The sequence below is a fragment of the Azolla caroliniana genome, unplaced genomic scaffold (assembly GCF_043228905.1).
Source record: "Azolla caroliniana isolate FFs.n. ecotype wild unplaced genomic scaffold, voAzoCaro1.0.p SCAF_5, whole genome shotgun sequence".
NCBI lineage: Eukaryota > Viridiplantae > Streptophyta > Polypodiopsida > Salviniales > Salviniaceae > Azolla > Azolla caroliniana.
The window spans coordinates 22,634,060-22,649,579 of record NW_028230440.1 but is presented as its reverse complement, the minus strand read 5'-3'; the positions used below and the strand labels follow the sequence as shown (position 1 = coordinate 22,649,579).

At 40.9% G+C, this 15,520-nt stretch overlaps 2 protein-coding genes across 2 annotated transcripts in view; both read left to right on the top strand.

Moving 5' to 3' along the window:
• Window positions 1-3,857: 3,857 nt before the first annotated feature.
• LOC147864479 (expansin-A10-like) overlaps window positions 3,858-15,520 on the top strand; it is a 63,286-nt gene continuing 51,623 nt past the window's right edge. Inside the window, exon 1 of the mRNA XM_087320343.1 lies at window positions 3,858-4,704. Coding sequence (XP_087176469.1) covers window positions 3,901-4,701 — 801 coding nt within the window. The 5' untranslated portion in view covers window positions 3,858-3,900 and the 3' untranslated portion in view covers window positions 4,702-4,704. The remainder of the gene's footprint in view (window positions 4,705-15,520) is intronic.
• Window positions 10,701-11,747, top strand: LOC147864481 (expansin-A2-like). Its single transcript, XM_087320341.1, has one exon. It carries the CDS (start codon window positions 10,777-10,779, stop codon window positions 11,575-11,577), a length of 801 nt encoding a protein of 266 aa, XP_087176467.1. The 5' UTR covers window positions 10,701-10,776; the 3' UTR covers window positions 11,578-11,747.

Here is a 15,520-nt window from a genome sequence, read left to right as displayed (position 1 = left end):
ACAGAAAGAAAAATCTTAAAATGGCCATTGTCCATGCGCAGTTTATGTGAAAATGGCCGAGGCCTAAACATCGTTCCTACCTACCAGACAGAAAAAAGAGATGGCAAGAAACCGTTGTAGGAGAAAAAGGATTTGGAAAACCCGTTGTTCAGACCAAAATAGCTCAACCATTGGTGGACAGAAACGAGATTATATGGAGAACAAGTAGAGGGGTTATGCATAACTTTTTGCTCAAGGAAAAAGGTCACCTAGTTCCTTTTTTGGCGGTTAGGTCATGAAATTGGGGCACATTAGATGCAAAATCTGATGCTTAGTAGCGAACCTTTTGCTTAGAGTCTTGAGCTAGACAATACTTGGTTCTCTTAGCTTGTGTGTGAAAATGCAATGTTTTCTCTGTTTCAACTTGTCGAACAGTTTGAATCAGATGCTAGAACCACCTGCCTTCGTCTTCTACTCTTGACTAGGAGATGTAATGGTAAGATGGGGAAGAAATATTTAATCACAAAATAGGGTCACTAATTGAAAGATATTGGAGAAAACTTTCAATTATGAAGTGCATGCGAGAATTGACAATTGAACATTTGATACTTCAAACAACTAAACATTTGGAAAAACACCAACAACAATACTTGCATATTTGACCATTTGGGAAACATTTGAGAAAACACTTACTTTAATAGCTTGCACACTTGACCATTACAAATCTAATTTAATTCTAGGCTTTAGATAAGTATCTCAATGTCTTTCTACAGTTTGACCAAAGGTGTTATGATATTACAAATCTAGGCCCCTTCTACAAAATGACTAGGAACAAATCTGGAATTACAAAAAATTACCATGGACATTTCTACAATTTGACTAATGGTACTTTTGGTATTCATCAAGGGCATAATGGTTTCTTACTATTTCGATGTAATGAATTTTGTGCTTGGATCAATTATTGTTTGTTTTCGCTCATATGTGATTCATAAATACATCTAGAACTTAGGGAATGTATTGCATAGGATAATTATGTCATTTAGTAGGCACAATTTGTCAATAACTAAAATAAAGTTGAATGTTTAACAAGCTTGCTCAATCTCGTGAAAAATCTAATACAGTTGGTGTGGACATGACCATTTTGAGTTCCAACATATGCACCTCTAGCAATGAATGATAAATTTGTGAAACAATTGATTTTGCAACAATGGTCACCCATGGGGATTTATTCCTTCCTCTATGATGATATTTTTAAAAGATGTTAGATATAGTGTTGATATTACCCCTCTTATCTAACAATAGGCAATGGTTTGGTTCGGTTTGAGAGTGTCAAAATTGAACTGTTTAAAATTTTTGAAACTTGAACCGAACCGAACTGAACCATGAAACCATTACACTGAACCGTTTTAAAAAATTCAAACTGTTAAAACCAGGGTTTCATGGTTTCCAACTTAGGTCGAAATTCAATTTTTAAATTTTAAAAATATAAAATTTTCGGTTTTCAAGGTCAAAATTCAAATTTAAAATTTTAGTATTTTATATTTTTATTTTTCAAAATTTTATAGATTTTCTTAAAATGTGAGAATAAGGCTTGAAAATGAAAAGATTGTTTTAAAAAAAAGAATTAAAAATTAAAAATAATAATAAACCATTTAAAGTGCAGTTTCTAATTGTTGAAACTAAACTGAACTGTTAAGATGTGGTTCGATCTTTGTTGATTGTTACACATATCTCTAGTAATATTTCCCTTAAATATTTTATTTTTATTGAGTAACATTGAAAAGCACATGTTTGATGTGCATCAATAATATAAAATGAGTTTGTCTTGAATTGAACCAAATATAAGCAATCAATTCAACAAAAACTTCTCATCCAAATGTAAATAAAGGGTTCTCATGAACTCACATAAACTAATGTTATAGAAATAATCGATACATTGCCATGACACATGCAATACATGCACTTTAGATGCAAATGCATGTACAAGCCTCTCATAACTTCTTATTTGGTGTAAGGGAAATATTAAGACACCTGATGTTGAAGGTTTGTCTCTATGCATGCTTACTTTACTACTATGAAAACATCTTAGATTTTCTTTCTCTTGTACCAAATCATCACATTCTTGAAATAATGAAAAAGTATAAACACTAGCCTCTTATAGTTAGGGTTCTATAAAACATAACTTGCATTTTTTTAATAAACCCTAGTTTAATGTTTGTGCTTACTCTTATTTTCCCAACCATGCTACTCACGAAGTATCCAATTTTTCATTAACAGGTTGATCAATACAAATGTTGCGGCTCAAATTTGATATGAGAAACTTATTCTTCGAGGCGTTCTTCCCAATCCTTTTTACTAACCAAATTTCAAGATAATCTAGATCTGTTGAAATTGTAAACACATGTTTGCCAAAATATGTTTAAGGTAATGACAATTTGACCAATCAACGAAAAACATGGCTATAGTTTCATCAACTACTTTGCCACTTCTTGATGATAGTATGAGTTCCAACACAATAAGTTAAATATGTGATAAGTTACACAATCATCCATCAAATGACTATTACTAGGCTAACATACTTTTGCCTTATCCACACTTTTGAATATTGCCCAGCATACTTTAGCCTAATCCACTTTCTTGAATAGTTGTCGAATAAGTTATGATAGATAAGGTTTCTGAATTATATTGACACACCATGTGACTTTGCTTGAAAATAGGCTAAATAGATGCATTGTTATGAGATTAGCTCTACATGTTTGGTAAGCTATAAATTCCCTAAAAAAAGTTATACCTATTGAGTGAGTCCTTGAATGATCCTTAGAAGTACTACCATTGGAAGTGGGTGAGGGTGAAGGTGGGTCACAATTTAGCGTGAGCCACAATTATTTAGATTTGAGATTCAAGTGACAGTAGATTTGGGCCAATTGCATAGTCAATAAGATCTCAAAAGTAAAGTGACACACGCCATGTGGGTTTGTTTGAAAGTTTACTTTCAACCCATGGGTAATAGGGAAGGTGGGGGGGACATTGCACAGTGCAACATTAGATACAGTTGTAATACATAGATTGACATAATGCCATCCATCTATGATCGCCGAGGCTAGCGTTTAAGACGGATGGTTGATGTGCCAAATCTTGGAGAAGTGGGGCACACATTTGTGTGAGCCACATATCATCGAAAGAAGAAATGAACAAAGTTTAAAGTGGTGTTTAATAAAGATCTTACTCACAAGGTGTGCAGAATGTGTGAATATTGAAAACCTTTTTACGGTGGAACGGAATGGTGGGGGAACTTGGAAGCCGGTCCATGAGATTACATGAAAGAAAATATGTATTCTTAGAGAGAGAGAGAGAGAGAGAGAGAGTTAAGCCTAGACCATGACCAATATACAATCATCATGGTGGGGATGTGTGAGGGGTGGGACATGACCTAAAGTGATGAATGATATATTTCAATCACAGAACAAGAACTGATGACAATGTGGGGATGTGTGAAGGGTGGGACATGACCTAAAGTGATGAATGATATATTTCAATCACAGAACAAGAACCGATCACAATGTAGTGGACATTAAGTTGAGTGTACTAGACAAGAACAAATAAATACATTATTCAGACATTCACCAACGACCCAGGGTCCCACGACAACAAGGTGCCCACATGACTCGGAAAACTCGGCGACAAATACACGGTGGGGCGCCACACTCTTGTAGTAAAGCTCTCTCTCCATATCTTTTTCCCTCTCTTTGAGAGATAGATACACACGAATCAAACTATGTTATGTATGTATGTAGTAGTATATAAATTCATTGAGCCTGGCAAGTCTTGTAGAGTATTGTCTAATCATCTCTTGGATCCATAACCCCATACACACACATATTATATATATCTATACATACACATATACACATACACATACCAATGGCCTCATCAAACAATCTCATCCTCCTCCGCGTCATGGCCATGGCCATGAGCGCCTCCGCCATTCTCTTCATGGCCTCTCCTCCTGCTGCCGCCCAATCCTTGCCCAGCAGCTGGACCTCCGCCCACGCCACCTTCTATGGCGGCGGAGATGCCGCCGGTACCATGGGCGGCGCCTGCGGCTACGGCGATCTCTACACCTCCGGCTATGGCACCGACACCGCCGCTCTCAGCACCGCGCTCTTCAACGCCGGACTCAGCTGCGGCGCCTGCTTCGAGATCAAGTGCGACGCCGCCGCCGACCCCAAGTGGTGCGTTGGCGGCGGCGCCTCCAGCGTGGTGGTCACCGCCACCAACTTCTGCCCGCCCAACCCCGCCCAATCCAGCGACGCCGGCGGCTGGTGCAACCCCCCGCGGGAGCACTTCGACATGGCGCAGCCGGCGTTCGAGAAGATCGGGGTGTACAGCGGCGGCATCGTGCCGGTGGTCTACCGCCGCGTGGCCTGCGCCAAGAAAGGCGGCATCCGCTTCACCGTCAACGGCCACTCCTACTTCAACCTGGTGCTCATCACCAACGTGGGCGGCGCGGGCGACGTGACGGCGGTGTCCGTCAAGGGCTCGCAGACGGGATGGATGGCCATGAGCCGGAATTGGGGCCAGAACTGGCAGAGCAACGGGAAGCTTGACGGGCAGAGCCTGTCGTTCGCCGTGACGACCAGCGACGGCAGGACGCTGACGTCGTACGACGCGGCGCCGGCAGGCTGGAGCTTCGGCCAGACGTTCGAAGGCGACCAATTCTGAGACCTGCGGGCTTTTTTGGGGGGAGGTGGGGGCGTGTCCGGCTTGACTTTTCTTGACTTGACTTGACTTGAATTAAGTTGAGTGTGTTGAGAGGAGGAGAAGCCTTATAAATACATACATACATATACATATACATATATATATATATATATATATAATATTATATAATTATATATATAAGCTCTGTGTGTGTGTGCATGTTGTGTGTACTAAATCATAATTTATTTAATTTAACACTTCATTCTATCCCCTCTCATTCCCGGCCATACCAGCCGCCTTCATAAGAAGAAGAAGAAGAAGAGGAGGAGGAGAAGGAAAACGATCGCCCGGATGGACTACTATCCGATATTTATTCATTTATTTTTGTCCGCCGCTTTTGCCGAAAGAGGCGGCGTGGCTCTCGACGGTGTTCGTGGTAACGACATGCATACATTGAAACCCAACCAACGTGATCTTTGTTCACAGAGTGATTGACGGATGGCGGATCTCTAATGCGTGGCCCGGCCCCTCTTTTAAAAGGTAACATTTTTTTCGATAAAGGTCAACAAAGCAAGCATTCAATCAAGCGACGAGCTATGAAATAGAGAAAGGAAATGTCGCCCCCAAGGATTGTGCTCAAGGATGACCCAATTCCATCCTAATGCCATTGTGGATTTAACACTAGGGGATAGTCTTTCTCTCTCGCGTACAACTTAAGGATGACTTGTAGAGCACTTGGTCAATGGATTTATCGGTGCTACTACAGTTCCTTCTTCGATTCAAAGTATGCTTTCAATGCCATTGTGTAACTCTGCTCTAGTGGCTCTTGAAAGATTGCACTTCGAAGGCAAGTTGTCTAGCCTCATTGATGTCTAGATGTCCTTTCAATTTAAATGTTTCATTATTTTCTTCTATTTGACTATCAAGCTTGTACTCTAAAAGAAATATAATAAATATCTTTTGATCTTGGAGCAACATTTTCATACATCCAATTATTATGCTCTCTATAGTTACCCTAGTAAGATGGTCAACTAATGGGGCAACCAATGTTTGCAGTCATTTTTGTATTGCAAATTCAATGTAGAACTCATTGTTCCTAACCATTGTATTCCTACATGTCACTATCCTCAACCCCCCATGCAATGTGCAAAAATGGAGCCGGAAATCCAAGCTTTGGACTTCAAGTTCTTGAAATTGCTATTTGTTGTTCCCCATGCATATGTACACAGATGGCACAACACTACTAGGCGTAAAAACCTCAAGCACTTTCTAACTAAATTTAGAGCAAGAATGTTTAAATGAAGATCTGAACATGATTATGATGCCATGTGATTTTACACCTAATTTGAGTTATCCAATGGTCATGACTTATGACTCATGATCATTTACATTGTCAATTGAAATATTTAGTAAGATCCAATGATCGTACTCAAAATTTAAAGAACATTCAATGTTTCAAACATAGAAACAATAATAAAGATCTCAAATGCACATTTCATGGTTTATTAATAGAAAAGTAAGATGGTTGGTTATACAGATTGGTAATTATTGTACAACTTTATATCAAACGAAAATTCACACAAGACAAGACAATACTCTGTTATTCGTCAATCCATAAAAAACTTCGTGCATGATAACTCGAGAGGATTTATATGTCATTCAAAACTAGCTTTATAATAGCCATGAAGAGAAGAAGATCAAGAATGAGGTGCAAATATATATTGTCGAAAGTCAAAAGAGTTTAAATTGTTCTAGAGAGCCAAATGAGATTTTAAAAGATTTCAAGAAGTTTAAGGTGTATGATTTGATAATGTATAGACTGCATGACTTATGGATAGGATCGTTTAGGGAGAGGGGAGAGGGCCTATGAGCAATAGGTTAACCCAAATTTAGATGATTCGTCCTTATCCATTGTCTATATGTTTTTATATGCGAGGCCTTTATGGATTTCCCACAAATCCTTTTCGTTGCTTCTCCACAAATAAAAAGACTAATTGCTTATGTTAGCTCTAGGAAGTTGGACAATGGTTGTTCAAGAGGGATGTTATCTTGCTGGGGAGTTGGTACCATCAAATGCACCTACATGAGCCTTTTACATATACAAAGAGTTTCCTAGAGGTACAAAGAGCATACAATAGTGGCACAAACCCAAAGTGGATTTGTAGTGTCATCGATAAGATACAATACCTCAACCCAAATGGATCTCCTATAGTTATATTATGGAAATGTACATCCACTCCAAACCAAATGAAACACACTACAATAGCTTTTCACACCAATGGGATATCTTCATAGGAATCCACTCAAGTTTTGTTATGATTCTTTGGGTATCCAAAAGGAAAGAGCCTATCAACTCTTTAATTTATCTTTACTTGCTATATCTTTAAGTTATTATTTTTCTTCTCAAATTGAATGTGCGGAAGATTTTGTGTAAAAACTTGCACATAATTTGTATTAATGCAATCCATTCTAGTCTTTGGTTTGGTAAAGGTAAATAATAAGTGTTTGAAGTGAGATGTATGTAATTTGTGTTTGTCAACAATGATTTTGTGGCCGACAAGAAGGTGACAGAATCGACACCCATACTGATGTGAAAAAATGATTTGCCTTTCTAGAAGTGCATTTTGCACTTTTGTGATCGCCTTTTAAACATATTCTCGAATGTTGTATGGCAATCGATAGAATTTTCATCGAATGGATAATGGCAAAACACCCAAATCTTTCAATGCTTTCCAAGTCCTTATGGGGCCTTATAAGTTCAAGCATAATTAAACTCTAGAGTGAGATACATACATATTTTACGAAGGCCATAATTTGCATGTTGTGGATTAAGTCACAATAGATAAGAATTTCAAGTATATGTATAACGATACACCATGATGTGAAACACTTAAAAATTTGAGAAATTGTCGGGTATGTATGTATGTGATGTTCTCACCCATAAATCCACCAAATAATTTTAATACTTAGTGATAAGATGTTTCACTTTACCTTCTTCTTTTTTCGCACCTCACATTGTAATTAAGTTTAAGATATTTGGGCTGATTGGAGGCGCAATAAAGCTTTCTAATCATGACCTACACACCATGTTAGCATTTTTCAAATTGTTTTATCAAACCATGCCATGAGGATGGGTGGAGTAAGGGGATGCATTAGAAACAAGAATACACATTGTCGACATAGCCCCAACCAAGTTGTTAAATGATCGTGATAGATATTAGAATCTAGTTTAAGGCACATGATGATGTCGAAATATAGATCCTAATGAGTGTGAGCCCTTTATACTAGCATGAAACCTCCAAATCAAGGTTTGTTGGTGGAAAGCATGGTATATGTGTGAAACCGTACATTTATAGATGTTGTCGGAGAAGTAATCCAATGCACATCATGTGAGCAATATATATGATGTTTTTTTTCTTTTTGTGAGATCTATCCATCTTGAGGGACAATAATACAAGTTGATGGATATTGAGGTTTTCATGGATATTAGCCTTAACATCACATCTCCACTCAAATCGTTAATCGAAGCCCCATTACAAATTGACCTCAAATAATCCATGTATTTCTAAACTTTCTAAACAAACAGATAACTTAGAAGGGAATGATGATACCAAAAATACTCTGATTTTTTATTATGTGACTAACATCACATTGTTAAGTTGCAGGCAAAACAAAGCTATATTTTGTAATAGCAGAACAAGGATTTAAATGACCAAAATATGTTAATTATGTTCATTTTAGTGTTTTTCACACACTTTTTAATATAGTTGTGTGTTTTTACCAAAAAGAGAGAAAGGTTCATACTATTACGAATCTAAGGCATAGTTTTAGAGACATTCATTTAAGCTGAATGTAGTGCACAACCATTGGTTGCATGAAATGCAAGACATACAAAAATTCTTTTTAAAAAAAAGGGAAATGTGCCTAACAGTTTACAGCCTAGCTACACCAATTAGTTAACAATTTGGGCTTCCTTTGTGTGTCAATACATTTATAGCTTTACTTTTACACTCTACTTTGCCACAATCTTATGGGATTATGTAATCGGTAATTTTTTCTTTTCCAAAGACTCCACTGTTTTTTATTTGTTTGAGGTATTCTAACCTTACAAGAAATTGGAGTATAGGCAAGGAACTAGGGCCCTCCCATTCTTGTGATATGATCTCTTCTTGTGTGAGGATGGAACTCTTTTATCGCTGTCAAGGGTCAAGTTTGGTATTCAAACACAATATTTTCATTCTAATAAATCCTTGTTTGAGGAGTTACTACAATTTTGCAATGATGGATGTTGTCTTCTAATGAGTTAGATGAATGGATATTAGAAGAGATAAGTCAAAATATTATTTCATTTTCGAATGCATATATGATTAGGGATATCATAATTTCACTTATATGACATCATTCTTACAACTTATCACATGTCATGACAATCACATTGATAGATAACTTGACCTAAAAATATCCCATCAATGTTGGTGAACTGAATGTGATAGGAATGGTTTGTAGTCGTTAACTAGGAACACTTGCGTTATCCTTTTATGTATGTCTCTACTTGCCCACTATTAGACGAGATCAATTTGGATGTTAGTCTTTGGACAATATGATGATGTTGTTGCAATTGTCTCTTTTTCACACATGCTTGATAATCAATTAGAAGAATGTGTCGAGACATACAAAAGTGCACGGAAAACTAGATATATCATTGGAATTCCATGAGACTTGTACAAGTGGGACACACTACTTTTGCATAACCTACATTTTGAAAGTTATGGATTGAGTCACGAGTACCACAAGAACTCGAAAGCATATGTGCACACCATGTAAGCATGTCTGAAAATAACTAAATGCTATGAAAAGTTGCAAATTACGTCTATAGTTTGGTCAACCGTAAACCCAATGAAGCAAATAAATGCTTTATGTTCTTTAATGATCCTTATAAGTCAAAATTGGGCTTGAGTGATTTGTAAAGTGGGAGGCACTTTTGTGTGAGCCATTGACAAAGGATTGAGCCTATTTCTAAGGAAGTGTTTTTTTATGTGTCATATTTTTACAAACGGAGTTATGAAAAACCCCCATTACTAAATCCATGCCATTTAAAAAAAAACAGTGAGAATGTAGAGTGACAAATATTGTTGGACTATATGTATACAATTCTAGACGTATATGCCAGCCTAAGTTTGGTACTAATATGTATCCATCTCGTGAATGTATAAATACTTAGTGAAACAAAAACTTAAGGCGGAGTTTGATGTAACTCTAGATTCCAATGAGGGTCACCCCTCCATGAATCAAGCTGGCGAGTACGTATTGTAATAGTCTGGTCATTATGTGATAATCATGATAGTAGAATCCAATTTGAGTTGCAGTTGATGTGAATCTAGATTCCAATGAGAATCACTCCACCATGTTGAGCTGGCTACTATAGCTAAGGAAGAACATGTAGATCCGAATGAACTCTAGGACCCCACCATAAGGTGCACATCTGTGTGAGCCACACACTTTGCCCCAAAAAGCACATTGCAAAAAGATCTCCAAAGGTAAATCATTCCATGTGAGGGAGTATGTACGAAAGAACGGTTTGACAATCAAACGACAAAATACAAATCCATCAATAGGGTGGTAATAAAAGCCACTACATCCATTTGTTTTCTATGGGTCACTATTGGATAAATAATGAATGCCGCTCGGAACATGGCCATTAAATCCATCTATAATCATGGTCATGGTCCCTCATGTCGAAACGTTTGTGTGTTACGTTGTGGAACGTGACCCAACTACCTAAGGTGTGGGGGCGAGAGTTTGTGATCATTAATGACTCCTTCGTCGGTTTCGAAGGAGGCCAATATACGACGACCATTATACGTACGTACAAGTGGGACATGCGTAGCCGTAGCGCTCTTATTCCGTGGTCTTGTTACATCATCAAACACGCATGTTCACAAACACAAACTAGTGGATTACTATATAAATTCAATGACCCTCACAAGGCTAAAGTATTCCTAAATCATCTTGGATTCATAACCCCATACACACATACACATATACACATACACATATACACATACACATATACACATATACACATATACATACCAAATGGCCTCATCAAACAATCTCATTCTCCTCCGCCTCATGGCCATGGCCATGAGCGCCTCCGCCATTCTCTTCATGGCCTCTCCTCCTGCTGCCGTCCAATCCTTGCCCGGCAGCTGGACCTCCGCCCACGCCACCTTCTATGGCGGCGGAGATGCCGCCGGTACCATGGGCGGCGCCTGCGGCTACGGCGACCTCTACACCTCCGGCTATGGCACCAACACCGCCGCTCTCAGCACCGCGCTCTTCAACGCCGGCCTCAGCTGCGGCGCCTGCTTCGAGATCAAGTGCGACGCCGCCGCCGACCCCAAGTGGTGCGTTGGCGGCGGCGCCTCCAGCGTGGTGGTAACCGCCACTAACTTCTGCCCGCCCAACCCCGCCCAATCCAGCGACGCCGGAGGCTGGTGCAACCCTCCGCGGGAGCACTTCGACATGGCGCAGCCGGCGTTCGAGAAGATCGGGGTGTACAGCGGCGGCATCGTGCCGGTGCTCTACCGCCGCGTGGCCTGCGCTAAGAAAGGCGGCATCCGCTTCACCGTCAACGGCCACTCCTACTTCAACCTGGTGCTCATCACCAACGTGGGTGGCGCGGGCGACGTGACGGCGGTGTCCGTCAAGGGCTCGCAGACGGGGTGGATGGCCATGAGCCGGAACTGGGGCCAGAACTGGCAGAGCAACGGGAAGCTCGACGGGCAGAGCCTGTCGTTCGCCGTGACCACGAGCGACGGCAGGACGCTGACGTCGTACGACGTGGCGCCGGCAGGCTGGAGCTTCGGCCAGACGTTCGAAGGCGACCAATTCTGAAATGTCCGAACGCCCGCCTGATTATTTGTCCGGACAAGCCATCTTTTGGTTCGGATCACCCCCCCCCATTTATTCTATACACATACGGATGCCGATGAGTCTTCGAGACCATCGGAAAAACGTGTAACTACTATCCCATGTATTCCTTGTATAATACACACACAATGTATTCATTGTATAATACACCACACATTGGAAAGCTTCGCTTTATTTTAACTTTACCTTCCACTCAGAGTAGTATGGCTTCTAACAATCGGCAATGGTTTGGTTTGGTTCGAGAGTGTCAAGATCGAACCGTTTAAAAAAAAATTCAAACCGTCAAACCATTAAATTGTTAAAACCGCAATTTTGTGATTCAATTTCAGTTTTTCAACTTAGGTCAAAATTCAAATTTTTTAAAATTAAAAAATTTCATTATTTTAAATTTTAAATTTTCAAAATTTTAAAGATTTTCCTAAAAATGTGAGAATATGGCTTGGAAATGAAAAGATTGTTTAAAAACAATTAATTTTTTTTTAAAACCGTTAAAATCGCGATTTCTAATCGTTGAAACTGAACCAAACCGTTATGTTGTTAAGTCGCGGCTTCGCGGTTCAAAACCGAATCATTGCCAACTGTTTGTGGTTTCCATGGTCTTGGGCCTTGGCTTGCGATTCAATTGCCATGTATTTAGTTAGCTATCAAGCCTCAAAGGTTCATGTTTTCGATTCCATCATAATCTTGACATACATTCATATACGTATACGTATACATGTACTTATACATATGCATATACATGTACATGTCTTTGATATTCTTGTTGCGATACCAAACTCAACTAGGTCTACCAATGTTCTTACAAATAGAATTTAATTCAGCTAGTTTTTAGTGCTCATGAATGAGCCGAATGTATTTGTGTCAGCCCATTCTTAACCTTTATGAGAGGAATCGAGGGCTTTGTATATAACATGCTCACAGAGCATGGTTGTAACGGATTGACTGTTTTGTTAATGAAGGTGTGGTCTTCTGTTTTGGGTGTGTTGAGCGGACAAGCTCAACCAGATCCGGATCGGAGTCCGGAATGAAGAATCGGATTGGTGTCCGGAACCAGGAGCCAAATCGGATTGTAACCGGTAGGCCATTAGAGGCCTATGAATCTAGCCTAGTACGTAGGCATATTTTTAGGAGTTAGTGTCAGTCGCTTGTATGAGCATTGAAGTACTTGTTAGTACTTCTGTCAGTCCTTTTAAGGACTTTTATAAAAGTGCTCACAAAGCACATTGTATGTACAAAGTGTTATTATTTTGAATTGAGTTTCTACTGTTCTGCTCTCTCCCGTCTCTCCCGTGTATTCAAGCATTCCATCAAACCTCCATTCGGTGTTCTACTGTTGTTCGGACTAGCCGATTTTGTCTTAGCTTCCGCACATTATCTTTTACAAGCCATACAGTCTCTCTGTGTTACTATCTTGATCTTGATCTCCATCTTTGTTTCTCTTTCTAGTTTTCTGTCTATCTGCTATAACAGTCTGTTCGGTAGAGCCAAAAGGATAAAGGCTTGTTGAGCGGCAAGCTCAACTGGAGTCGGATCGGCTGGATAAGCCTGAGCCGGTGAGCGAGATGGATCGATAAGCCGGTGAGCAATCGAGCCGGCAAGCAACAGAACCGGTTAGCCGGATCCAATCGGTAACCGGAAGCCTAGTATTAGTTTAGAATATGAGGCAATTATAGTCTTGTAGTAAGTGTCAGATGCTTGTGTGAGCATTGAAGTACGCAGTACTTCTGTCAGTCCCACGAGGACTTGTATAAATAGTGCTACTGAGCACAGTTGTATAAACAGAGAGGTTTTTATATTGTTTTGAATATAGCTTTTACGTTCTGCTCTCTCTGTCTCTCTCGTGTACTCTGTGTATTCTTTGCTTTCTCTGTTTTCTAATGCTTCCGCAAGTAATCGTTTACATGGTATCAGAGCGCGAGGGTTGAGAACCTCTGCAGCCGACAAACGCTTGAAAGCAAAACCCTAACAGGTCGTAAGAACAATAGACAGAGAAGTGATGGATAGAGGAATGGCTAGCTCACTCCTTGTGGAGAAACTCGACAAATCCAACTACGCATCTTGGTTGTACAAGATGCACCAGTACCTGCTTGGGCATGGCTACTGGAGTTTCGTCGAAGGAGCCAACGAAACAGCACCTGATGCGGTACACAAGGATTTCCCAGTGTGGGAACAGTTGGCAAGCAGAGTGATGTACTGCTTCGCGTCCAGTGTCGGAGACCAGCTGCTGAGCCACATCCGAGACGCCAAGACGTTGAAGGAGGCTTGGGGAAACCTGAAGAAGGTTTTCGCCGCGAGCACTACAGCTCGGAAGCTGCAACTCAGACAGGAGTTGAGCAATGTCCGACAGAAGGACATGTTGGTGGCGGATTACACAACCCGGATCAAAGAGATTAGTGACTCACTTCCCTCTATCAACGTTACCGTAGAGGAAGACGAGATGGTACAGGTCTGTCTGGGGGGCCTGGCGTCTAAGTTCATTGCCTAGTAGTCTAAACTAATACTAGGCTTTCGGTTACCGATTGGATCCGGCTAACCGGCTCCCCAAATCACCGGCTCAGTTGCTCGCGGCTTACTGATCCGTCTCGCTTACCGGCTCAGGCTTATTCAGCCGATCCGACTCCAGTTGAGCTTGCCGCTCAACAACCCATTTACCCATAACTTCTCCGGCGAGTGTCCCTAGCTGGTAGGAACCGTTGAACTCTTGTGTAATCCAATATGGTCCCGAAACCATAGCTTCCCTGACATCTTACCCATCCGGGTCTGGAATACAAGTACCGGCTTGCCGATCTCGAACATTTTTTCGTTACCTTTCCGGTGTCGATCGAAGAACGCTTTCCTTCTCTGTTGCTCCAGTTCCATGTGCATCATGCTGGCTATCCGATGTTCCTCTAGTTCGCATAGTGTTGCTACTTGAATTGTTTCCGACTCCTCGTTTAGGCGTTCCCGAACCTATAACCACAAACTAGGAACCTGGAATTCGATCGGCATTACTGCTTCCAATCCGAATGCTAATTGGAAAGGCGTTGTCCGGATACTTGTCTTATATGCTGTCCGGTACGCCCAGATTGCAGTGTGCAGCTTTGTATCCCAATCTGTCCGGTTTTCATTGACGATTTTTCGTAGGATGTTTTGTAGCGTCTTATTTGTGGATTTCGCTAATCCGTTGGCTTGCGGATAATACAGAGTGCTTCGCTTGTGCACCACCGAATAGAATGTCGTCAAGGTCTCCACCACTTGTCCTAGGAAATGCCCACCTTGGTCGCTAATTAGCTTGATCGGACATCCATACTGGCACCAGATATATTCATATAAAAACTTTGCCGTGGATGCCGCGGTGTTGTCACATAGTGCTTTGGCCTCCACCCACTTGGTGCAGTAGTTCGTAGCGACAATCACGTATCGGTTGCCGGTTCTCATTGCTGGTGGTTTAAATGGGCCGACGAAGTCCAGCCCCCATTTCTGAAATGGTTCTAATGGCAACACCGATTGGTGAGGCATTCTTGCCTGTTCCGTTGGTTGGCCCATCCGCTGACATAAATCGCATTCTTTAGCATATCAGACGACGTCTTTTAATGTTGTCGGCCACCATAGGCCACTCTGCCATATTTTCCTTGCTGTAGCATCCCTAGCATAATGCCCTCCGGCAATGCCGTAGTGTGCTTCATGCAGTATTTGGTCTTTTTTGTTGCTGCGCACCACGTGTCGCCATATGCCATCCGCGCCTTTATGGTACAGTGTGTCCTGCAATAGGCAGAAGTGCCGGCTTTGTACTGCTAATCGTTTTTGCCCGTCTCTGTTCATCTCCTCTGGAGGTAATTCGGTGCTCAGGAATTGGTGCATGTTAGTGAGCCACTTGTCCTCCTCGGCGACCGTACCATCTGTTGACAGGAACTACACGTTCCGTTTA